At 48.0% G+C, this 23527-nt stretch overlaps 1 protein-coding gene across 2 annotated transcripts in view; it reads left to right on the forward strand.

The window, feature by feature from the left end:
- Positions 1–23527, forward strand: part of CDK5RAP2 (CDK5 regulatory subunit associated protein 2) — a 167567-nt gene that overhangs the window by 23665 nt on the left and 120375 nt on the right. For both annotated transcript variants that reach the window (XM_024562182.3, XM_045196779.2), the window contains exons 4-11: positions 189–299; positions 3763–3839; positions 10473–10596; positions 13197–13351; positions 16747–16909; positions 18030–18083; positions 18926–19045; positions 20717–20809. In XM_024562182.3, the coding sequence (XP_024417950.2) occupies positions 189–299; positions 3763–3839; positions 10473–10596; positions 13197–13351; positions 16747–16909; positions 18030–18083; positions 18926–19045; positions 20717–20809 (897 nt within the window). The remainder of the gene's footprint in view (positions 1–188; positions 300–3762; positions 3840–10472; positions 10597–13196; positions 13352–16746; positions 16910–18029; positions 18084–18925; positions 19046–20716; positions 20810–23527) is intronic.

Here is a 23527-nt window from a genome sequence, read left to right on the forward strand (position 1 = left end):
TTCCGATGCTCAGATTGTCCTACATTTGGTCAGAGGGAACCACTCAATTCTGGGTCGGTACAGGTGTAGCAAAGGTGAGCTTTCTCTAGCATTTAACATATGAATCCATTGTAGCCTGGGATGCTGTGAGAATTAATGTTGGTGATATGCCTTTACTTTTGATAATCCACCTGTGCTTATTTTTTCAGCAAATCACTGAATTGAAGAAAGAAAACTTTAACCTAAAGCTTCGCATCTATTTCCTTGAGGAAAGAATGCAACAGGAATTTGATGGCCCCACGGAGCACATCTGTAAAACTGTAAGTGTCCCACTTCTCGCTGCCATCCCTGATGCCTTTTCTCATCGTCCTCCAAGCAGAAGTTTGATTGATATTTGCTCTCAGAGTAAGCATGAATAGAAAGAGCTGCTTTCATTTAATTTGAATTGATTATGGGGAGTATAAACACAATAGGATGACCTTAACATTAAGCAAAGAGATACAAGGGAGTCTTTTTCTCTTCTTAAAACTGGACTTCTGATTTACTGTAACTCAGTTGCCTTTTAAAATTATTTATAATTGAGACAAACACAGTGAAATGGTAGAATGTCTTTGGAATTTAATCTCATTGTTACCAAGTAAGTTGTGTGACTGTAGGCAAGTGACTTTGGCTCTCTGGGTTTGCCCCAGGGGTAGGTGATAATCCCTCCAGCACAGGGCTGTTAGTGTGGATTAAAGCGTGATGACAGACAACACCCCCAGCGTGCAGCCGGTGCTGGACAGCTCCGTTGTCTGAGTGCGGCTTCCGCCGGCAGCCCCAAGTTAGGGTTGTCAGTGTTTCTGCGGTGTGCTTCTCCGCACGCCTTCTGTGCTTGCTGATCGCGTCAGGAAGAAAGTCTATTTCCATATGAAGTCTTGGCCTGGAGGCCGCTGCCTGAAAACAAACCTTGGTTCTGAAAGTTGAAAAAAGACCTTGGCATTCTTGAAAAGACATGAGTACAAGCAATATTTCAGTGCCTATTTTTTTGCTTTCTCTAATAGATTAGCCCTAGGCCTGGGAATTATTCTATTTTTTTCTCTTCTGAAGTTTACACCAGTGGAAACTTTTGAAGGAGGCGAAAGAACTCTGCTTGAGTTTCAGTGGATGAACTTGAATGGACTTGTCTTGAGGAGGGATTGGACTGAATGGTACTTCTGAGCCTTTTCAAGAAATGAAAAGCTCTCCTGTCCCTCAAGACACAACTTTTCTTTCTTCGTTGTGAGGGGGGAAAGACAAAGAGGACATCCCCTTTTCTGGAAGGAAGTGGGGATAAAATAAAATGTTCAAAGAAAAGACAATAGCCTAAAACATTTTATATGTAAGTATAGTTACCACCTATCTCAGAACGTCTAGGGTGATAGGAAGCCAAAGTGTGTTAATTGCTGTCTCTGCGTCAGGCCCTGTCCTGGGCCTTTGAACATCACTACCCTGATTTAAGTCTCAAGACAGTCCTTTGCAGTGGAGATGACCCTCACTCACAGGAGAGGAAACGAAAGCTCAGGGGAGGTCAGTGACTTGCTTGCTGGCATAGCTGCTATGTGAGGTGTGTTTTGAACCCAGGTCTGCCTACCTCATTGTACCACGATGTTTCAGCTGTTCTCTTCCTTTGTCTGATTAGAGGACCTGATTTTATTGCACTTTTATTGCAATTTAAGTTTTCATGTAGTTGTACCTGATTCCAAATCAAAAAGCATAAAAGGTGCACACTGAAAAGGCTTTCTCCCCCGTCCCCTAGCCCCCTGGGTCTAACCAGATTACTGGTTCCTCAGGCAGGGAAGCTTTATGTGAGCACAGGCAAGTCTGTGTGTGAATGGCTGTGCGTAAGCCCCCTTCTTGTGTAAGTGCAAGCATATTCTGTTCTGTAACTTGCAGTTTTCCCTAATAATATCCGGATGTCTTTCCTTAATAGTGGTTAAAGCTTCTTTGTTTTTTAATACTGATATCTGTTTTATACTAATAAGGTACCTCGATTTTTGGTTTAGAAATTATGATTACCACATATTTAAGTTTATAATTTGAGGTATTGGGCTTGCGAAAAATAGTCCAGTGGACATGTTAGCTCTCTGTTCTGTTACATTTTCTGGGCTGGAGTGCCAGCTGGGCCATCCGAAAGTGAAGCACTCAGAATGTCAGAGATCAGCTCTTTTGTCACTCTTTGCTCTTCTGAGGGCTGGAGAGGAACCGTCGGTTGGGAGGGTGTTTCTGTGGTTTTCCCAAAACTGCTGTTGAAGACACGGTGCACTGTCACTCAGTGTCCTTTGTGCAAAGGTCGCTTTCTCCTAGAAAAGGTTCTGCCGCATAAGTGACTTCTTTTAGTTCCTGTTGTTTGATGAAGAAAATAACATATTCTGAGCCTGGTCTTTAGGCTCTTCTCATTCGTTAGCTCACTTATCCTAAAATCCTCCTCGTCGGTGGGCTTTGTGATTTTCCTTTGTCACTTGGGGGACCTGAAAGGTGAAACCTTGCTTTCTCACCTCCTGGACTTGCGCTTCTGAGGACAGTTACAGGTTCCCACTTCCAGTTTCCTGTTCGACGTTAGCGTGGAGGCAGGGCCTGTGTCTGCCTGGCCTACCAGTGTCCTCAGTACTCGGCCCCGTGCCTGGCCTGTCCCAGGGACGGTAAATGTCCGTGAAGGGAGGGAATGAATAAATGAGCATCTGCTGACTTACTGCGGTTTCCACTGGGTGAAGAGTGGAGGCAGAATTTGAACCCATGTCCTGGTTCCACGCCCATGGCCTTTCCTATCAATCTGACTTCCCAACGTGGGGATCCTCCAGAGCTGCTTGGCTGAAAGGAGGGAGGCATGTCCTCTGAGATTGTAAATTTTACTGGAAATGTTATTTTTATTTAAAATAATACTCATGTATTATGGAGTGGAATGTAAAATTGGTATGAATTATTAAAACAGGAGCAAGATTTCAAAGAGAACCTAGAATTGCAGCAGTTCTTTGAGAACTTTTCACCCAGACCCATTTCTACAATGTGAATTCATCTAATATTCTGTCTGGGGTACATTTACGGACTGGTTTGGGAAGCCAGCCACTGTCCCACCGTCTCATGTTGCAATCCGCTTGCTACAGACTCTGTCTTTGGATTCCCATGTGAATTATGAGCCCAAGGCCATGTGCGACTCCCTTCCTCCTAGTCAGTTAAGAGGAAGACATTTGGCTGGTGAACACTGTGGTGTCCCTAATAGACAGCTCGCCCTGTGCAATTGTGGCTCTTTTGTGAGTTCCCTGAAATCTTACATTGAAATGAGACAGGCAGGGATGAGGCCTCCCATTTATCTGTCCACATGTTTGTTTTTTTAAGATGTAAAATGTTTCCACTGCCGCAACCAGCACATGTATGATGGTGAACACCCAGAAGCAATTGCCTTGGAATGGAAAAAACAAACTGCAGAATTGCCTGTAAATTTGCCTGGTGGAAGGCAAACAGTTTTTAAATCGGCCTCTCTTGTATGACATTTATGCCTCGATGTTTGAATGCTCTGGCTGTTAGAAGCTTGGAAAATTTACATAATTGTTCCAAGTCTTGAGAAATCTGGGGCTTTCTTTTGAGACCACCAGTGTTTAATAATTCCCTTTTCCCTGTGCCCTGGGGCTAATGAGGTTTTGAATCTAACGGCTGCCTATTACAACCATGGCGTAGTGGGTCCGCGCGGAAAGCGGTTTCCCCCGCAGTAGACACAGTGTGGCCTGTAGTTTTACACTGTTTCTTTTCTTCCCTAATCTCGTCTGGAAGAATATCGAGCTCAAGGTGGAAGTAGAGAGTCTGAAGCGGGAGCTCCAGGAGAGAGAGCAGCTGCTCATCAAAGCCTCGTGAGTACCCGTCGTCCTGTCACGAGCTCGTGGGTTGCCCAGGGCTCCCGTGGGGGTGGCCAAGTGGGTCTGTAAAATAGAACCTTGTGCTGTGCAACCCACTTGTCCTCCAGCTGGGCCTGGAGGACCCCCAGGAGGTTTCATTTTTATTTAATTATGTTTCAACAAACTTTTACCGTTTATGGGAAAATGAGCAGATCTTACACGTACAGCAGGATGAATTTTCACTAAGCAGAGACACCTGTGGGTCACTGTCTTGATCAGAAACCAGCACATCACCAGCCCCCAAGAGAGTCCCTTTGTGCTCCCAGAACCTGCCCTTCTCCCGCAAAGATGGTGCCTTTGCTGACTAGTGGTATCCCCATTGCTTAGTTATGCCCATTTTTGAACCTGATAGAAATAGAATCACACACTATGCACGCACCCTTTTGTGTCTGGTCCCTTTCCTCAACGACGTATTTGTGAGATCCATCCAGATTTTTTAAGTATGTCCTCAGCTCACTCATTGCTGTAAAAGTCCTAGGGGGTAAAGGGGCCCTGAGGGACTCCTGTGGGAGGTGAGGCAGCAGGGCAGAGGATGGGGCTTCTGCCACAGTAGCTCGTTTTTCTCTCTGTTTTGCTTAAAGAGCATTTGAAAACTATTGTTTTAATTAATTATTTCTTGAACAACAAGCACAGTTCAGAGAATATAACCTGTGACTCAGTCGGTTATTTATTCTTTCATAAACATTTATGACGTAATTACTCATGCTACACATGTTCTTGAAAAGAGATGTTATTCCCTTACTTCAAGAGCTCATCAGAGACCGGTGGCAACTCACCATACGAACCAAGTGCAATGGAGGTGCAATGGTAGTTTGTGGGTACAGTGGGGATACCGGAGTGTGCTGAGTTTCGGTGGGTGAGAGTGGAATAAGACTTCCCAGGGTTGACCGTGCCAGGATCGAGCTGAAAGCCTATGTGGAAATGCTTCATTTGTCACGGCAGTAGAGTTTCTGCTGGACGTGGGGCCAGGTACAGGAGTCCGCAGCCTAGGACGCAGCTGCACTGCCCTGGGCGGGGCCATGTAATTCCTTTTGTTGCCACAGAGCTCACAGCAGCTGCTGTTAGCTCTGAGTAGGCTACAGGTTCCCAGGTCCCACTTGACCTTGCACACATGGCATTTTCTGAGTGAATGAATGAATAAATGAATAAACTGGAATGACAAGTTTTTGTTTTTGTTTTTGGTTTTTCTTCCAGAAGCATGTCATTCATTATTCTCCAGGCAGGGAGTCAAACGTACTTTACCAAGCCTGGACGTCAGTGATAGAACTTGGTCCGGGTTCTACCTGCTGCACGTCTTGAGCAGGACTTGCTTTTAGTCAAGCATGTCCGCACGGGAGCCCAGACTCACCAAGGCGACGTGCACTCCTCAGTACCAGCATGCAGGGCTGAGAGCTCCGGGGGCTTGCGTGCATGTTTGCGTGCATGGACGCTCCAAACCGCCCAGACTAGCGTTCGAGACCCTTCGGGTCTGATCTTATTATTAGTTTATCAAGAATGTATTTATTGAACGGCTGTGCTGTGCTGCACAGGGCTCAGATCCTGGGGATGCAGTGGTGATCCAGACAGACACATGGGGCTTACGTTCTAGTGGGGGTGACGAACTATATTTGTATCTCAATACAACTTGGGAGAAGAGCTGTGGGAAAAATAAAGGGAGCTGTGGGAGTTTGTAGCAGTGGGAATAGACATACAATATAGGTCTGTAGCAGGGAAGGGGCCCTGAGGAGGTAGCGTTTGAGATGAGATCGGGGGTCGGGGGGTGGCGGGGTGGAGGGGTAGGTGGGAGTAGCCAGGTGAAGGGGTGGTGGAAAGTGCTGAAGGGGAAAGGAACGTGCAGGATGGAGGATGTAGGAGAAGGCTAGGGGGCTTGGCCTGTCTTTCAGGGTCTGGAGGCCTCGTTAGAGATTTTGGTCTTCACCCTAAGATGAAAGAGAAAGTAGTCATGGGTTTTAAGCAGCCGACACAATCAGAGTTTTGTTTTCTAAAAGGTCACTCTGGGTGCAGAGTGGGAAGTGTTTTGCAGAGGGAGCAGGAGTGGAAGCCGGGGATCCAGTTAGGAGGCTGGTCCAGAAGTGTAGGTGACAGAGATGGATGGGTGGGTTGCAAAGACACTGAGGAAGCAGAATCAACAGGACGGGAAGGGAGCTGTCGGGGATAGGTTAGGGGTCAAGATTGGGAGCTCTGTCTGAGAACGTTCACAGTGACTCAGCTGCTCCAGCTTGCTCCCCACCAGTGTTTTATCTCAAACACAGTTCGTAGATCTAGAAGCGTCCCTGTTCCCGCTGCTTGGACTGTGCCCTGGCAGTCCTCTTCCCCTTTCAGCCCTTCTTGGCCCCAGCGTCTTTCCTGTCGCCACCCTGCATAGCGCCTCCTGTTGGATCACACGTGGAAGCCCACACCTGTCTTTCCGCCAACTTCTCTGGCATGTAGTGACAATCCCACTTGCGTGCAGCACTTTTCAGTTTATAAAACACTTTTATATCTGTTTGCAGTCCATCATTACCCTGCAAGTTCTTCAGATCTCGAGGAAAACCTCATTTCAGAGCAGAGAGAATTTAGGTTTGGAGAAGGGAAGGGCTGTGACTAAAACCACTCAGCCAGAGAGATCAGAGCTGGGAGTAGACTTCAAGTTTGTGACTTCTGGTCCAGCGCGAGGTTTCATATTCTTTTTTTGTTTTCACATGTGTTTCTCATTTCTTCAACATGACTGGGCATCCCCTTAGCCAAGAGCCTCTTCCTTAGCGGAGTACAGGGCGGTGGAGAGGGCAGGAGCTCTGGGCTGGCTCTGCCAGTAGGTGAGACTGTGGCCTCCGAGCCCTGGCTTCTCGGCTGTTCCTGCCTCGTAGGGCCTTTGTGTGGATCATCTGCCACGGAATCTGCACACCGTCTGCTGCTGACCTGGGCAGTATGCCTCTCCCTTTGCCTCTGACTGCCCGCACCTAGCAGTGTGTGTGGTGCATACCTGTTGATGGAAAAATGTCTTTTTAGTAATGCCCTCCACTTCCTTTTTGAGTTTTATCGTTGTTTCTTTTTTGGGTGGACAGGAGATATGGGAAAAGCCCCTGCTTTTCCCTAAAGAACTATAATTGGAATGGAAAGAACCAAGAGGAAATGTTGATGGTTAAGAAGAGTAGAGAGGGTGGTGTTTATAGAAGGTTCGTGCGGAGAGCTGGGTTGGACCAGTTTCTCTCTGCCTTTCCTCTCCTGAGGTCTTGCTGTCTGTCTCGTCTGTGGGACCAGATTCTGTAAGGAAGGAAAGAGAGGGAACTAACGTTTATATTGTGAACCTTCTTAGCCTCTAACCCTGTGCCCGGTACTTGACATGCTTTATCACGTCAGTTTGATTTTACGGCAGTTACGCGAGGCAGCCTCTACTCCCATTTGAGCAAAGAGTTAACTCAGGCCTAGAGGAGCGGGGGAGCCGGTCCAAGCTGGTGGCAGAGCTGGCGCTGCTCTGGCTCTGCAGCCCATGCTCCCTTGCTGTGAAGTAAACCGCTGTGTTCACTGACTTTCCGTTGTTCTATTCATCAGTTACCAGGAGGGGACATTAAAAACAAAAGCAGACATATTGTCGGGAGTAAATTTTATTTCTGTAGCTTTAAAACACAAACAAAAATAATAATTCCATTAGTAGAGGAAAATTGCACCATACGCTGAGTATAAATTTTATTGCTACAGTAACTGTAAAATACGAAGATGATAAATGAAAAGTTGGAACATTTATTATTGGGAGTATATTTTATTGGTATAACTAAAATGCAAACAAACTGAATAATGCCAGATCTTGTTAAAAATTGTAGTCGGCCTCTTGATAATGTATGTGAGGCTGACTTTATAACACAGAGGTTTGATCTGGGCGGGTAGGAGGGAGCCGGTGGATTTGCACTCGCTGGGTGGAGCGGAGGTGAGCGAGCCATTTTCTAGAGGAGGCTCTAGAAGGCCCAAGGGCTAAAACATTTGAGGTGGTTTGAGGAAATTCAGGACTGGAAAATTCTGTATCCAAAGCTCATGAAGGAGAAGCTTCTAGTCCAGAGTTCTTGGCAGCCATATAGCGTGACCTCTTGAGAAGTGACAGAGATGACTGTGTGAACTCCAGACAGTTTTAGTCAAGAAATGAGCTGAGGGAGTGGGCTCAGGACACTTTGTGGCATTAATCGGGAAGTGGCAGTGATGGCCACTTCAGTTCTGGCCAGCGGCTGAGCCTTTCTCAGCTCAGACACCAGCCGGGGGTGGAGTGAGGCCGCTCAGAGCATCTCCGCAGGGGCAGGCACTGCCCTGGCCTCTGGGACAACAGGCTGTCTTGCAGCACTCAGATCAGAGGAAGGAGCACCGTTCTGTGGCCGCCGCACATGTTAGCACATGCGTTCTAAGAGGTGGTCACCTCATTTTCTAATGAGGAAACCGAGGTGTAAGAGGTAATCCACCCATAGTGACACGGAAGACGTAATAGAGTAAAAATTTGGAAGCAGGTCTGTTCAGCTGCAGAGCCCCTGTGCTTGCTTTCCAGTTGTTCACACTGAATTCCATTCAAATGATATCAGGGCACTAGGGCCTTCTGAAGGCTCACTGGTGGAAGGAGCACGATATGAATAAAGTCTTTATTTGCAGGCAGTTTGTGTTTGAGACTTGGGCAGGAAGAATGGCCCTCTTGACTTTCCATTGTTCTCGGTCACAGATTCACATGGCCGGTGCATGTGTGTGTCTGATTGCGTGGCTCTTGGTTGGGGAAGTCTTACACACCCCTCAAGCAGGGCTTGAGAGGCTGGTGGCGAATAGATTCTGAGAAGCCAGCTTTAGGTGGAGCCATTTCCCTTATGTTATTCTGCCTTCAGGAAACCTACAGTGATTTCAGAAATCTGCTGAGAACTGCTTTGGGTGCGTCTCACAAATTCGTACCCGACTCTTTTTCTTCTGGGGAGAACCAAAATGAAAGGCGTCGGTGATTGTGGTCCTGCGTCTGATTTCAGTGTAGCATCCCCACCACTGCCTGTCACGCGGAGAGAGTGACCCATGGTGCCACAGCGACAGGGGAGCTCTGCGTTTTATGTTCCAGTAGCACGGAGTGTGGGCCGCTTGCCTGGTCCCCTCCTCACGCCCTAAGTGGTAGCCAGTGCTCACAGAGTTGGGCTGCGGTTAAAATGCTTCCCCTCCAGCTGGCAGAAGATGAAGCCTGCAACTCCGTGGCACTTCCTCAGGTTCACTTTTGTTTCACACTGTTTCCTTGTACAGTGGCTTGTCAGACCAGCTTCCGCCTTCCCTGCTGCTGGTGGAGGTGTACGTTGTTGCGAGTTTCTTGGTGAGAAACTGGGCAGTAACTGTCAGAGAAGTCTTAAAAGAGTATTTACACTTTGACTTAGTGATTCTCTTTCTAGGAATTGACCTGAGGGAAATCCCTGGATAGTATACATATGAGGCTTTCATCATCCCATTGCTTATAACGATATACAATAACTCTGACATTTGTCGAATACTTTGTAATGACCACTGTTCCCAGAGCTTCTTAAGTATTATCGGCCAAATGTGTAAAATCAGAAGTAATCTAAACATTTTTAAAATAGGGGTTGATTTAATATAGTATATTACATACAGCAAATTAATATGTAGCCTTTAAAGATTAATTTATATTTATTGACACAAAAGGATGTTTATAGTGTGTTAAGCAATAAAATCAGATCACAGATGTGTACTGTATGATTGCATTTTTGTAGAAAACGCCTCAAAGGCTGTACACTAAAATGTTAACTTAGCTGTCCTGAGTGGTGAGATTATAAATGATTCTTACTTTATTTTAAAATAGTATGTATTTTTTTAAAACATTTTTCCTGCCCTGGCTGGTGTGGTTAGTGGATTGAGCACTGGCCTGTGAACCAGAAGGTCACCGGTTTGATTCCCAATCAGGGCACATGCCTGAGTTGCCTGCTGGTCCCTGGTTGGGGGTGTGCAAGAGATGACAAACTGATGTTTCTCTCTCTCTCTTTCTCCCTCCCTTTCCCTCTCTGAAAATAAATAAATAAAATCTTTAAAAAAAGAACACCAAAAAAACATTTTTCCTTAATCCTCAACTGAGGATATGTTGATTGATTTTGAGAGAGAGGAAGGGGGGTGGGGAAGAGACATCAATGTGAGAAAAACATCAATCGATTGTCTCCCATCAGCACCCCAACTGGCAATCAAACTTGCATCCTAGGTCTGTGCCCTGACTGGGAATCAAACCTGCAACCTTTTGGCAATGGAATGGTGCTCCAACCAACTGAGCCACACTGGCCAGGGTCATTGGATGCTTTTTTTATATGCCCTGAACAGGGATTGAACCTACAACCTTGGTATATAGGGATGATGCTCTAACTAACTCATCTGCCCTGCCAGGGCTAAATAACGTATATTTTTATTGACACATCATGGACATTTAACATTGTAATTTTAAGGTACACAACCTGTTAATTTGATATTGGTACATTTATATATCATATCAGTGTTTTTTGAGTTACAAATATTATTTAAAATAACAGGCCTGTGGGAGTTTTCCTTGTCTCTCGGGGTGATTGCGATCACCACCTGACTGTTGCCCTTATTTGCCTCCTTTTGCAGCAAAGCAGTTGAGAGCCTCGCCGAAGGGGGCGGCACTGAAGTTCGGCGGGTGAAGGAGGACGCTCAGAAGAAGGTGAAGCAGGTCGAGGAGCTCCTGACCAAAAGGATACTCCTTTTAGAAGAGGCAAGTCTGGAAACCTGAGGAGGACGGTTTCTTTCAGTGGGTCAATAACTGAGTGGGTAGAATTGTGGTTTTTTCCCTCGTAACTGTCAGAATTTCCGCAGACACGACAGCTGTCCTCACTGAGCATCTCTGTGCTTCCAGCCCCATTCCAGGCGCTTGATGGAGAGAATTTATACCCATACACCCTGCAAACTGGCCATTATTGTCTCATTCCTGTAGGTGAGGACACTGAGGCATGGAGAGAAATACTAGCCAATCGCAGTTTAATCCTGCATTTAGATGTGTGACTGCTGATTTTAAACCCTGCGTTCTTGCTGCACCACTCTTCCTGTTCTCTAGTTCAGTCCTTTCTTTCACTGAAGTGGAAACTGAGGCCCAGAGAAGGAAAGTGACTCGCCCATCATTAGCTAAGGCTGGAACCGGACTTTCTGACTTGTGGGCCATTGTGTGTCCATGCATGCTGTCCCCAGCGTCCAGCCTCCATCCCTCCATGTCACCGTCTGCAGTGTCCAGCCTCCATCCCTCCATGCCACCGTCCCCAGTGTCCAGCCTCCATGCGCCATCCCACCAGCATTGATCGAACGCCTCTTTTCAGGGAGGCACTGTGTGTAGCACCTCCTCCTCCTGATTCTCAGTTGGGTGACTGATGGGAGTGAGGATGTTTCTTGGTTAGGAAAGCCTGGCTCCTAGGTGTTAAAAAAAGTTTCCTCCACTTAAAGCTAGTATTGAGCAAACCAGTTACTGAATCCTTGGTCTTTGGAGTCTCTTCTTTCATCTCATTTTCTGTCTCTGCAACCCTGATTCTTCTCAGCAGATAGGAGGCGAAGTAGTAGCAAAAAGCACTTCTGATAGAAGGAGTGGATACATTTAAGTGCTGTGTTGTGCAGCTTATTACAGTGGTCTTTTCTAGTCAGGACGTTCAGGTTAGCTCTTGGGTCCTCTTCACGGGGTGTGGAGATACCAGGTTGATCACGTGGGTGAGGAAAGGGGCTCGGAGAGGGTGAGAAAGCAGTCCTGGTCGTAAGTGGTGGAGCTGGGTGGGACCACGCTGAGCCCAAGAAGGGTCTCTGCGTCCAAGCTCTGAATTTTAGTCAGGATGATCGTGGGACTGTTCAGACACTTTACCTCATCTTGTTCATTCATCTTATTTTTCCCAGTAAGTGCTCCCCAATGTTTTCAGGTTCCTGTGCAACCGACACCGGAATCCCTGCTCTGTCACTTACTAGCTTTGTCACCTTGGATAAAGCATTTGCCTTCCCTGAGCCTCTGCCTCTCCCTCTGTAAAATGAGGCTAGCGCCACCTGCCTTGTTATAGTCATTGTAATGTAATGCAGTACGACTAGCCATTTATCAGGGGCTTACCACGTGTGAGGCACCCTGCTCAGCGTTTTGCCCACACCGACTTGGGTAATCCCCTCAACAAACCTGGGAGGTAAATGCTTTAATCACCCTCTAACAACAAAAAGAAAAACACGATGATGCCGGCACAGAGTGGCTGAGTCACTTGCTTAAGGTGACACAGGCAGAAAATGCCCCGAGGTCTGGCTGCAGAGCCTGCGTTCTAAACTGTGCAGTCTGTCACTTTTTAGGGGGAGTGAGGATCAAAGGTAGCATTTATAAACAGAGCCTGCCATGGAGTCAGCTCTCAGTAAATAAGAGGGTTTGTTGTTTGGTCTTAGCAAATTGGGAAATGATTTTTCCTAGCTACCACTGAGATTGACAGGCAGGCCTCTCGGGGAGACAGTGTTGGGGGAGGCACTGGATGGAAAGGAAGGAGAGGAAGCCACATTTGTCTGAGTTTCCTGTGACGCAGCAGGCATTTGACAGGTCTCACAACAATTCTCGGACACGATGGTTGTTATCCCTGTTGTATAAGTTGGGAAGCTGGGGCTCAGAGAGGTTAAGTGACTACCCAAGGTCACACAGCAAATAAGTGGGAGCTGGGTTTTGAACAGTAGGACTTGACTTTTATGTGTGTGGTGTAATCAGAGGCAGTTGGCGTGAATAGTCGGAGATGCCTGGCTACTGCCAGGTCACTTTCCTGAGCACCAGGGCCTTTTCCCCTAACAGGACCCTGCCTGCACGACTTAGATGATTTCCTTGTTGCTTTCTCTGAGCGCTCTGGAAGAACGTAGAGTTTTCCACCACCTAAGTAAATCACTTTGGAGATAGGGAAAATGTACTTGAGGACTGTGTAGTCATTATCTTAAGAAATACTGGTGAGGGGGCGGTGGGGTGTGGGATGAATTTGTGTGGAGATTATGGTGAATCTTTGAAATTTATGTATGTTTAGGTATTGAGATGCGCATTTCTCCTTGTTCTCATTGAGCTGTAAATATTGATCTGATTTTTCAAAACCAAAACAGTTCTTACAGAGTTGAGTCTTTTCCATTGGAAATGCCTATTACTCTTCAGGATACGAGAAGGAAAGATGGCTGGCAAATGTATTTATCACCGACTCTCCCCATGTGTAGTACAATTCAGGGGGGGAAATGTGCCAGAGAAAAAGTCATAAATATTTATATTTTAATCCAATTTCCTTTCAAAGTGTTCCCAATTGTATTGAAAAATTGCATCACATGCATTTAATTTAACTCTAGGATGTGAAAGCTGCCCAAGCGGAACTGAAAAAGGCCTTTGCAGGGACAGAGACGGAGAAGGCTCTGCGGCTGAGCTTGGAAAACAAGCTTTTGGAGATGAAGAAGATGCGCGAGGGGAACATGGACATGGCTCTGGTCCTGGAGGAGAAAGACAGGTCTGGCTCTGTCCCTGTGATACCTGACAGTCATTTGTCTGGCAGCAAGGGGAAAGAATTGTCCCTACTTTCCCCTTCCTTCCCTCCCTGTTACCACGGTAAGAAAACTAGGACTGTGAGGAGAGAGAGATAGAGGTAGTAGATAGAAATTCATGCTGGATCTTTCTACTCAGATACTAAATTTAGCATTCAGTTTTGGCTGTAAGCTTCCTGGTAGCCAAAGGAAAAAGGGAAAGACAATCTTGATTTCCCTTTTTCCCTTAATCTTGATGGTGACAGGATTGAGGAGACAGAACCACGGGACAAGAGAGAGAGGTATGGTAGAAGGTGGAAGCACTTGCTAGCTCGAAGGGCTTGGTGGCTGATTGGATTTGCAGCTCAGGGAAAAGGCTGCAGAGTCACTCCTCACCCAGACAAGCCATGGTGGGATGGTAGTGCAGTTTGCTGAGTTTGGGGGGTGAAGGGAGAAAGATGTTTTTGGGTAGAGGGAGTGGGAAGATGAGCCTTCAGTTGGGACATGCTGGGTTGAGGGATTGTGGGCACCCACCGGGAGAGTTGAGATTGGGCCTGTGGGTTAAGGCCTGAGTTAGAGGAACTAAGGTTTCATTCATGAACCAACCACTGAGCATGGCGGCGCTGGGTGCTGGGAATGCAGAGATGAGCACTGTCCCCCTTATGTGGAGTTCCCAAGTGTGTGTGTGTGTGGGGGTGGGGGGGCAGACGTAAAAATGGATTGCTGCTGCAGGTAAGTTCCGGGTTCTGTGCTCTGCCTAGGTGTGGGGCAGGGACGGCTTGTCAGAGGAGGATGCTGGGAGTTGATGAATTAGCCTTGCCTCTCGAGGGAGTGGCACACGCAAGGGTGTGGGGCCCAGCTCATTTCAAGGTCATTGTAGAGGAGAGTGCAGAAACTTGGGTTCTTATCTTTTTGGAAAAGGGGATTTGGGAAGGGTTAATGCTTACTGAGTATTTGCTGGTCCAAGCGGTGGGGTCTCCATGGATGTTGGTAGTCTGGTCAGGGCCTTGCTAAAGGCTTTGTCTTCCTGGGGTTTCTCATCAGTCTGGCTGGATGGGCACAGAAGCTGATTTGTCAGAACTGCAAATGTGTCTGGCCTGGGGGTAGGTGTGCCCCAGCCACATCCCAGAGACCAAAGCAGCCGCCAGATGCCCACTCTGGGCCCCTGCTCGCTCAGGGAGAGGCCCGCCCTGGTGGAACTCTCCTGGGACGAGGAGCACTGTGTTTCCTCCCTGAAGGCAGGCCTGTCTGGGAAGCTAAATCGGTATCAGAAGGTGAGTGCTAAGCACAGAATTGGAATAAGGGTCCTCCCTCGGTCATGCCGTGGCGAGGTGGGTTCACATCTGCCCCATGGTCTGACCAGGCTTTGGGCAGGGCCCTCACAGGGATGTGTTTCCGGGCCCCCACAACACTTTTCGAAGGTACATGTGGTAGCTGCTTGTTTTCCTTCAATCAGACCTTAAAGCTTATTGTATCTTTAGGGCAGCTGACAGTGAGGGCGCAGCAGGTCAAGTTTGGCTAACAGATACGTTTTATCTGATTGTTTTTGAAGTTTAACTAGTTGCTAATATTAAAAAAAATCTAATTTATGTAAGAGTCTGGATTTCCAGATGCTCTTGAAAACCTGGGAGGTGTGGGAGGACTGGGCTACGGTGTTGCTGGAGCTGCTGCCCTCTTAGGTGGGCCTGGTGCTCCTGCTTGGCCACAGCCCCGCAGGCCTGCCCCACTCATGGCCACCCCTCGTAGGACTTGCTTCCGTTGAACTAAAAATCAGTTCCGTTGGGGTGTGAGTTGCACACACGCAACACATCCATTTTATGTACAGTTCGATGACTTCTGCCTCTCCAGTTGACTCTATGATGATTTCAGAGTTGAGCCCCTAGAGGGCACTCTTACTCCTCTTTCCTAGTTTTGGGGACCTTGTACTGGTGCCGCCAGTTCCCTCTGTATCCAGTCGTCTTAGTCCGTTTGGAGCCATAGCAAAATTCCACACACCGGGTCGTTTGTGAACAATAGAAATTTATGTCTTACAGAAGTTTATTTGGGACGCTGCAAGTCCAAGATCAGGGTGCCAGCGTGGTCAGGTGAGGGCCCCATTTCAGGTCCTGTTTCTCATTGTGTTGCCACCTGGTAGAAGGGGCAGGGGATGTCTCTGGAGCTTGGCTGATAAGACGCCACCCCCATCCATGGGAGCTCCGCCCTCATGACCTCGTCTTCTCCCAAAGGCCCACCTCCTCACCCCAGCACTGTCACTGTCGGGAGACAGGAATGTTCAGACGGTGCCCCAGTGCGTTGCCAGGTGCTGTAACTGCTTTTAGCGCTCTCTCCCCACCTTTACCCCGGGAGTCTGTCCTCTTTCTACCAGAGTAAGTTGCTTTTTAGGCCTAGCTAGAAACACTCTTCTTAGTGTCCTTGGACAGAATGCTAATCATCAAGTGCTAAAAAGAAAAGTAATAATTATAGCAACCGTCATTTGTTGAGTTCTGCCATATGCCTGGAGCTGTGTAGGGCTGTTTTAAATAGCTTATCTCCATTCCACATAAGCAAGTTACCCCCATTTTATAGCTGAGGAAATGCAGGCTGAGAGAGCTGAAATAATTTGGCCATTGTCAGGGAACAGTTGACAGAGGTAATTTGGTGGCCTTGAGAAGGATGTGTTCAGCTCTACCTGAGGGGGTCTGGGGGCGTCCACTGGCAAGGATTCCCTGAGGAGAATAATGCCTAACTAGGCCTGGCAGGCTTGTGGGCGTTTGTCAGGTGGAGGTGGGAGTAGAGTCGTGAAGGACGTTCTGGGCACAGGGAGTCGTGTGAACGCAGGTGTGGCGGCCCAGCTGGCCTGGCCTCTGGAGAGAACTGCACTGTGGCCTCTCTGACGTAGGCCCTGAGAGCTCGACCGTCTTGCTGAGGAGTTTGGCTTTTATCTTGGAGGACAGTGTATTTTAACCTTCGACCTGAGAAGCCTTAGACAGACACCCTCCCTTCCCCCCACGTTTACCAGAATAGTTCTGCTTTATTGGTCATGTTTGTGTACCTTCAGTGCCAGATTTCTTCTGGAGAGAAGACTTCTTGGCCAAAAACATCAGTAACCCACTGCTGTCGGGGGGGGGGGCTGTTGGACGGCTGAGCAGGGGTGCGACTCAGCCAGACCGCAGCCTGGCAGCCGGGAGGCCGGGTCGACCCGAGCCAGGCTGGAGGTGAGGGCACAGTTAATGTCCCACGAATTCTGGCCCTTAATCCCTGACCTGCAAAATGCGACTTCATTCGCGTTCACCCATTGGACATGTCTACTTTGAAGATGTCTGGCCCCTTTTCTGACCCCCTCTTGCTCCACTGAGCTAAGAGAACAGCTTAGAATTAATATTTAAATTTTGTTCTCTTTTAGGCTGATTGAGGAGTTGAAGCTGTCTTTGAAGAGCAAAGAAGCTTTAATTCAGTGCCTTAAAGAGGAGAGATCTCAGATGGTGTCTCCTGATGAGAATGTGTCATCGGCAGAGCTCCGAGGACTTTCTGCTGCTCTGCAGGAGGAAAAGGAGAGAGAAACCGAGGTGAGGCGGCAGGACACGGAGGGGGGACTTTAATGAGCAGACGAGACCTAGGGAAACGGGATGCTCAGTCAGTCCCCACGGCTCACCCACAGGCTGCTTCTCAGTGCTCCCCCTGTCAGCTGAGGAGTGGGCAGAAACTTCCTCTGCCAGGGGCCTGGCATCTTCTCTCCCTTCCAGTCTTGTGTCCATACAGTTGGTTAAAAAATCAGTCTATACCTGCATGCCTCTCTTTTACTGTGTGTTAATTGATTGTGGCCCAGGGGCTTTATTTTCACCTGCGGGTTTTCTTAGGGTAACATTGTGGTACTTACCCGGTTTACCTTTTCTGGCTAGAGGCAGGCTGAAGGCCAACTGTGGTCTGAAACTTAGAGGCAATAGGGGCAGGGCACTAACCTGTACTGGGCTGCAGCTCACAGAGGGATTCAGCGCGCCGCCTCAATGAATCCTGGCCACCCTTGCAGGGTAGGGATCACAGTCCCTCGTCGAGTTTAGAAACAGGCTCAGCTCAGAGGAGTTGTTATATTTTCCTAGGCTCCAAGAGGTGGGTTAATAGTACTGACCCAAAAGCCTCCCTGGACCTCTCCCCACACTAGGCGGCCTCCACGACGAACTCTTTTGAAGAGGGTGGGCAGGACCTGGAAGTGCAGGTAGGCCTGGTCCAGACCTCCCCGTTCTTGTTGGACCACGGTGGCTGCTGCGTGTGGATGTTCTCCTTAGGAGCCACACTCGTGAGGATGTTCTGAATGCTCGTGCAAAGTCTTGATTTCTTTGTGAGCAGCGTCTCCTTTGTCCTGGACACAGCAGTGAAGCCTCACCAGTTAGTGTCTGGCTGTCATCAGCCTCCGTCCCCTGCCCCTTAGAACCCTGTCTTACTTCCTCAGCTCTGTCTTTTTTCATTGTCCAGCAGCTCCTGGGTTTACTCTCTGTGGGGCTGGTGGTCCATGAAGGTGGGTGGCTCATCTGCATTTTTCTTCACTCGGGTGGGACAGGAGCGGACACTTGCTTTCATGAGTTCCACGGCAGGAGGAACAGCAAGTAAATGAGGTGCTCATTCTAATTGTCCTGGGGAAGCTATTGGATTGTGGGTCTCTTCTGGTCACCAATTAATGCCTTTTCATAGGCTGCACAAATGGAGCGCCAGACAGAGAGAAATCGCTTTGAAGAGAGGATCCAGGTATGATGATGCAATTTTAAAAACGTGTTGAAGATTTATCCTAGGCTCTTGCTTTATTCTGAGTGCAAGAGATAATTCCGTGTGACATTAGCTGTCACTCGTTGCATGCTACTGTCTGCCAGCCAAGCTTGAGGCACTATGGAGAGGGTTTCTCAGTCTTTGTAAAAACTCTGTGAAGCGGGCGTTCCCATCTTGCAGATGTGGCACGTGAGGCTCAGAGCAGCGAGGGCCCTTCTCCAAGGTCACGCAGCTGGGAGCGGGTACAGCAGTCTGAGTGCACAGCCATTGCTCCGCGGCCCCTCAGTGCCAGCGGCTGGTGTTTGATAGCACCTGCCAGCTTAGAAAGTACTTGCACGTCCGTGATCTCCTTTGATCCTCACGGCAGCCGGGAGGGAGGCAGCAGTGATTATCTTTAGAAAGGAACTCACGCTGTAAGTGTATATGTTCTGTCTCCGTCAGACCGACTTCTCTGCTAGCTTTTGTAGCATTAAGGAATGAAATTAATGATCTGTTATTTCCCCCAAATAACCTGGTATGGTTTCAAAGACTCTGATGTGACTGTATTCAAATTCCAGAAGGCATTGCCGTCCTTCCTGTAGGAATAGCTGTCATCGTCTTAGCTGATCCGATCCCCTTCCTTTCACCCAGCCCTGTTGCCGTGAGCGGTAGCACAGCAACTCGGAGCCGATGCCACTGCGTTCAGCTCGACTTGGAAGCATTAATCACAGGCTGACAGGAATAAGATAGAGTAACTGCATTTGAGTGTGCTCTTAAAGATATATTTACAGTGCATTTCGGTTGGAACACACCACCTTAGTGGATCTTTTTCTAATCTAATTTAGGCACTTCAGGAGGACCTGAGAGAGAAGGAAAGAGAAATTGCTACAGAGAAGAAAAATAGTTTAAAGAGGGATAAAGCCATTCAGGGCCTCGCCGTGGCGTTGAAGTCAAAGGAAAAAGAGGTATGTCTGACACACCCAAGCGAGGTTTTCTTTGTCAGCTTCTGGGACTGACTTGTCCTGCCCTGGATGCTTAGCTCTACGTGAAAAGTTTACAAGAGAGCTGAGATGACTGTAGAGAGAGGGCAGGGGTCCTTTGGTCAATTAGAAGTTCTTTTGGTGTGTAAATCACAATACAAGTATGTGAGTTACAGGTGTAATTTTAATTTTTTTAAAGTCACATCAAAAGAAGTAAAAAGAAGCAAGTGAACTTAACTTTACTAATATATATGACAAATAGTATCATTTCAACATCTAATCAATAGAACAAAAGTAATAATGAAGTATTTAACATTTTTAAAAATAGGAAGTCCAGATACCCTTACAGCACATCTCAACTCAGATTAACCAAGGCCAAGTGCTCAGCAGCCACAGGGAGCTGGTGGCTACTGTATTGGACAGTGCGGGTCTAATCCTTTGAAAGACAGCAGAACACTGAGATAAAGGAGTTTCGAGGAGTAAGGCCCAGGTAGTCAGATAGTTACGTGCGCTGTGGTCCGTGGGACCCAAGGTGGTGGCCCAGTGATCCCGTGCTGTTTTCCTTTCATGGGTTTAGCAGTCTCTTGGGTCTCAGTAACTGTGCTTGGCACAGTGACAGAGGAGAAAGCCTGACTCTGCTCACAGGCCTAGTGGGGAAGAAAGGCAGAGAGAAAGGTTGTGATGGGATGTTCAGGGGGCTGTGGGGGTGGAGTGAAGGGGACCTAATCCAGCTTAGGCTGTGTATTCGGGAAGGGGGTGGGTGGAACTTGGAGGGGGAGATGTCTGAGCTGGGTCTTAAAGGATGAGCTGGGAAGGGAGACGGGAGAGGAGGCCATTTCATACCCAGGGGGGAACACTGGTCAGGGCATTCAGTAGAGTGAGAGCCCGATATGGTTTTGTGGAAGCAGAAGCAGCTTGAGGTGGTCAGAGCATCAAGTGCAGAACTTAAGTGAAGAGAGACGAAGCTGGACAGGTTGCCCGGGGCCAGCTGGGGGTGGTGGGACTATTCACGTTTTGCTGCTTGGGGGGCACTCCTCTGAAGGCTCTTAGTGGTACGCGAGTGATCACATGTGCATTTTAGTGAGGTCTCTGCCTAGATCTGGGGAGTGGGTCATAGGAGGGCGACAATGGAGGCAGCAGACCAGCAGCCAAGGTGAGAGCCACCTACTTCAGAAAGGCTGTCCGACGCAGCCGAGAGCTGCTTCACAGTATTAGTAGCTATAATTCGTATTGTGTTGGGAGTTCGGGGCCCAGCTGAAGTCAGTGACCATATGTGGTGGAGCAGTTCTGGATGTCAGCAAAGTGCAGGGTGTGGCCATGGTAGTTGGTGGCTGACCGGGGCATGTGGGGGTAGCCAGGCTAGGGCGTTGGGCAGGTCATCTGTAGGGACAACAATGATAGCGACAGTAACAGTATGAGCCAGGCATTGTTTTAGCACCTCTGCACATTACCTCGTTCAACCCAGCAACGCTGTGGTTGGCTGAGTGGTGGTATCTGCGTTTTACAGCTGAGGGAATCTCTTGCATGAAAGAGGTTCTTCTGGGCCTGATGACAAAGACCTTGATTATAAGCAGAGTTCAGCAGTTAAAGCAGTTGGGCCACCCAGAGATAGGAGCCCAGTTGCATACTTGGCTGCTAGTCCTTATTTTTACCCAGGTTGAAGAACTTACCTCCGAAATCGAAGAGCTCAATGCTGCCTTTGCTAAAGCCCAAGAGGCCCACCAGGAAACCCAGACGCAGAAATTCCAGGTAAGGTTTCACTTTGGTTGAAGTGGTGACTCTTTGATCCTTACTCCTGGTGAGGTCAGGACTCAGCAGCTGAAAGGAGCCGAGGAAACTCAGCCGTCTTTAATGGCAGAACTCTCTCTCTCTCTCTAGTTCAAGGAAATTCTCTACCAGTTTTGGGTGCTTCTCCAGCCCCCTGGTCAATATGATAATGGTAATAATATTGATAATGGTGACAACCCCCCTCAGTTAGGAGTGCTGAGTTTACTTTGTGCAGGTAGGAGACTGCAAAACGTGTGGATTGTCTTACTTTGTCGGTACAATCCTGTGGGGAAGACATTTATCCTGCTTGTATCCGTGGGGTTTTTGAAGCTCAGTGAAGATAGGCCGCTTATTTTATTCACTGTCCCACAGCTAGCAAGCGGCTGGCCCAGGATTTCAGTGTAGTGATTGCTAACCATAGTTGGCGTTTATTAAGTCCATACCGTGTGCCAAACCCTGTGCTAAGTGCTGTCACAGATTAGCTCAACGAGTCTGCATGGCAGCTCCGTGACATAGTCGCTGCTAATATCCTTGTACTGCTGCGGAAATCCAGGCTCAGAGGTTCAGGTAACGTGCTCAGGGCTGCAAAAGTGGTAAGTGATAGAGTTTGACCCCAGAGCCGTTCTCACTCCCCAGCCTGTGTTTTCATCGGTTACCCCCCAGCTCCCCTCCCCTGGCTTCTTCAGTCCCGCTTGCTCCCTGCCGGCTTTCTGTCCCAGGCCTTGGTGATTTGACCTGCCTTTTCTTCTCTTCCCCCAGGATTGTGCTGCAAGGGCCCCTGCTGGTCATCTCTCGATCTTCCTTTTCTCTTGCTAATTGCAGTTCTGTGTTATTCATTATTTTAACACTTTCTTCGCATGCGTCTAGTTTCCCTAGACAGTGTGCACCTGTTACTAGTAACCTCATGAATAAAGCTCTGTTACCTGAGTAAGTCCATACTGCCTGAGCTCTTCCCTTCCGTGCCGTCACCTGGGTTTTTAGTTACAAGGCAGAGTTAAATTTAAATCTAATTTGAGACTGTTTGAACCCTAAGATTCATACCTCATGCCTTATCTTTTGCGGAGCTTTGATTCACAGTCAGAGGAATTGAGGACATTCGGTGGAAATCCTGGTGCACTGGGAACATAAACAGCCCTCTGCTTGTGGGGCCTGAGACGGGCCCTCCCCGCCGTCCGACAGTGGTTGGTGAAGTGGAGCTGAGGTTACACTTTTCTCTGAGGCTTTGTTTCCCCTCTCTTAGAAAATGGCAAGCTTTAAAAGCTGTTTTTAGGAAAACCGTTCATGTTTCCCATTGCTTGAGAAAAAAAGTAACATTGGAGGTTCACAAGCAGAGACACCAGGCATCCTTATAAGCGTTCTGACATTTTCGAATATCAGAATGAAAGAAATGGGTAGTGTCACACACTTAAATGTTATCAGGGGTACACACACATGTATGAGATGGATACCCCGCAGTCCTGCCCGACTCTCAGAGCGACTGCTGAGGTCATGCACAGTATTGGCGGGGTTTCTTGTCGCGCCGTGCGGAGCCCAGGTTTTTCACGCCTGGTTGGCTATTCCGAGAGTGCCATTTACTTCTTACCTGTGAAGGTAGCGGGTTGACCCGTTTGACAGGTTGTCAGGACTTGAACGTAAGCCCGACTCCAGTCTGTGGTCTTTCCACTATTCTGAGTGTGAGCGAGTCAGCACACACAGGATTCTTACGCTGGTCGTTTCATTATAAGGCACACTTGAAAATGCATTTTCTCTCGCTCATCGGGACCTTTTAGGGATCTCACGTGATTGGAACTAATTGCAGCGTGAGTAGCATAGCCAGAGCTCACGGGGTCGGCCTCAAGCCTGACGCCGAAGCAACATCCAGTGACGTTCAGACCCCTGGAGCAGTTGTCACAGTTCAGTGACGTCAGAGCCAGTCACACGTGTGCCTCTGTGATGGCTTCCATGTGGGCTGGCTGCACCCATTTAAAAATACGCGTTCACATTGGAGATGGCATTATCCCTCCTCCCCCCCCTGCTTGGCTATAAAAGTATCGTACAAGTGCTCATTGTAGAAAATTTATGCAGAAATTAAGAGAGTGGAAAGGGTTGATAAAAGTCATCGATAATCTCACATCTAAAGGTGTTCACCATTAACACCTTGACTCTTTCAGTGCATGTTTCTACATGCACACATAAAATCTTTGAAAAATTCAGTGGGATTATAGTATATACAGTGTGCTATCATTTTTTCCATCTAGTATTTTTGCTATGGCAGTAAAAACGGGTCTGCCCAGTCTCTTTTTATAATTGCAATTTTTAGATAGTTGTGGACTCACACGCAGTAGACTGGAGCAGTTTGACAAGCACGCGTGTGCGTGTGTATCTGTGCTTTTTAAACAAACTTTAAACGGCTGCCTTCAGTCCGTTGGATACAGGTGCCATGTTATTTTCACTGGGAAGAACATGGTGTGGGGCACGGATTTGAGCCGTGACTCTGCCCTTCGTGAACTGTGTGACCTGGGGCAAGACATTCGAGCTCCGTGCATGTTGTAAACTTGCCCTCAGGTTGGATGGAATATCTTCTGCCATAGAAATATAGCAGTTACTTCGGTCTGGTTCTCAGATTCTCTGCTAGTGGTGGTACACACATAGCTTTCAGCTTGGGGAAGCTCCACGCGATCTTTGAGTGGGAGTGAAAGGTAGCGGAGTAAACGGCGGGAA

This window comes from Desmodus rotundus, chromosome 1 (genome assembly GCF_022682495.2).
Source record: "Desmodus rotundus isolate HL8 chromosome 1, HLdesRot8A.1, whole genome shotgun sequence".
In the NCBI taxonomy this organism is placed as follows: domain Eukaryota; kingdom Metazoa; phylum Chordata; class Mammalia; order Chiroptera; family Phyllostomidae; genus Desmodus; species Desmodus rotundus.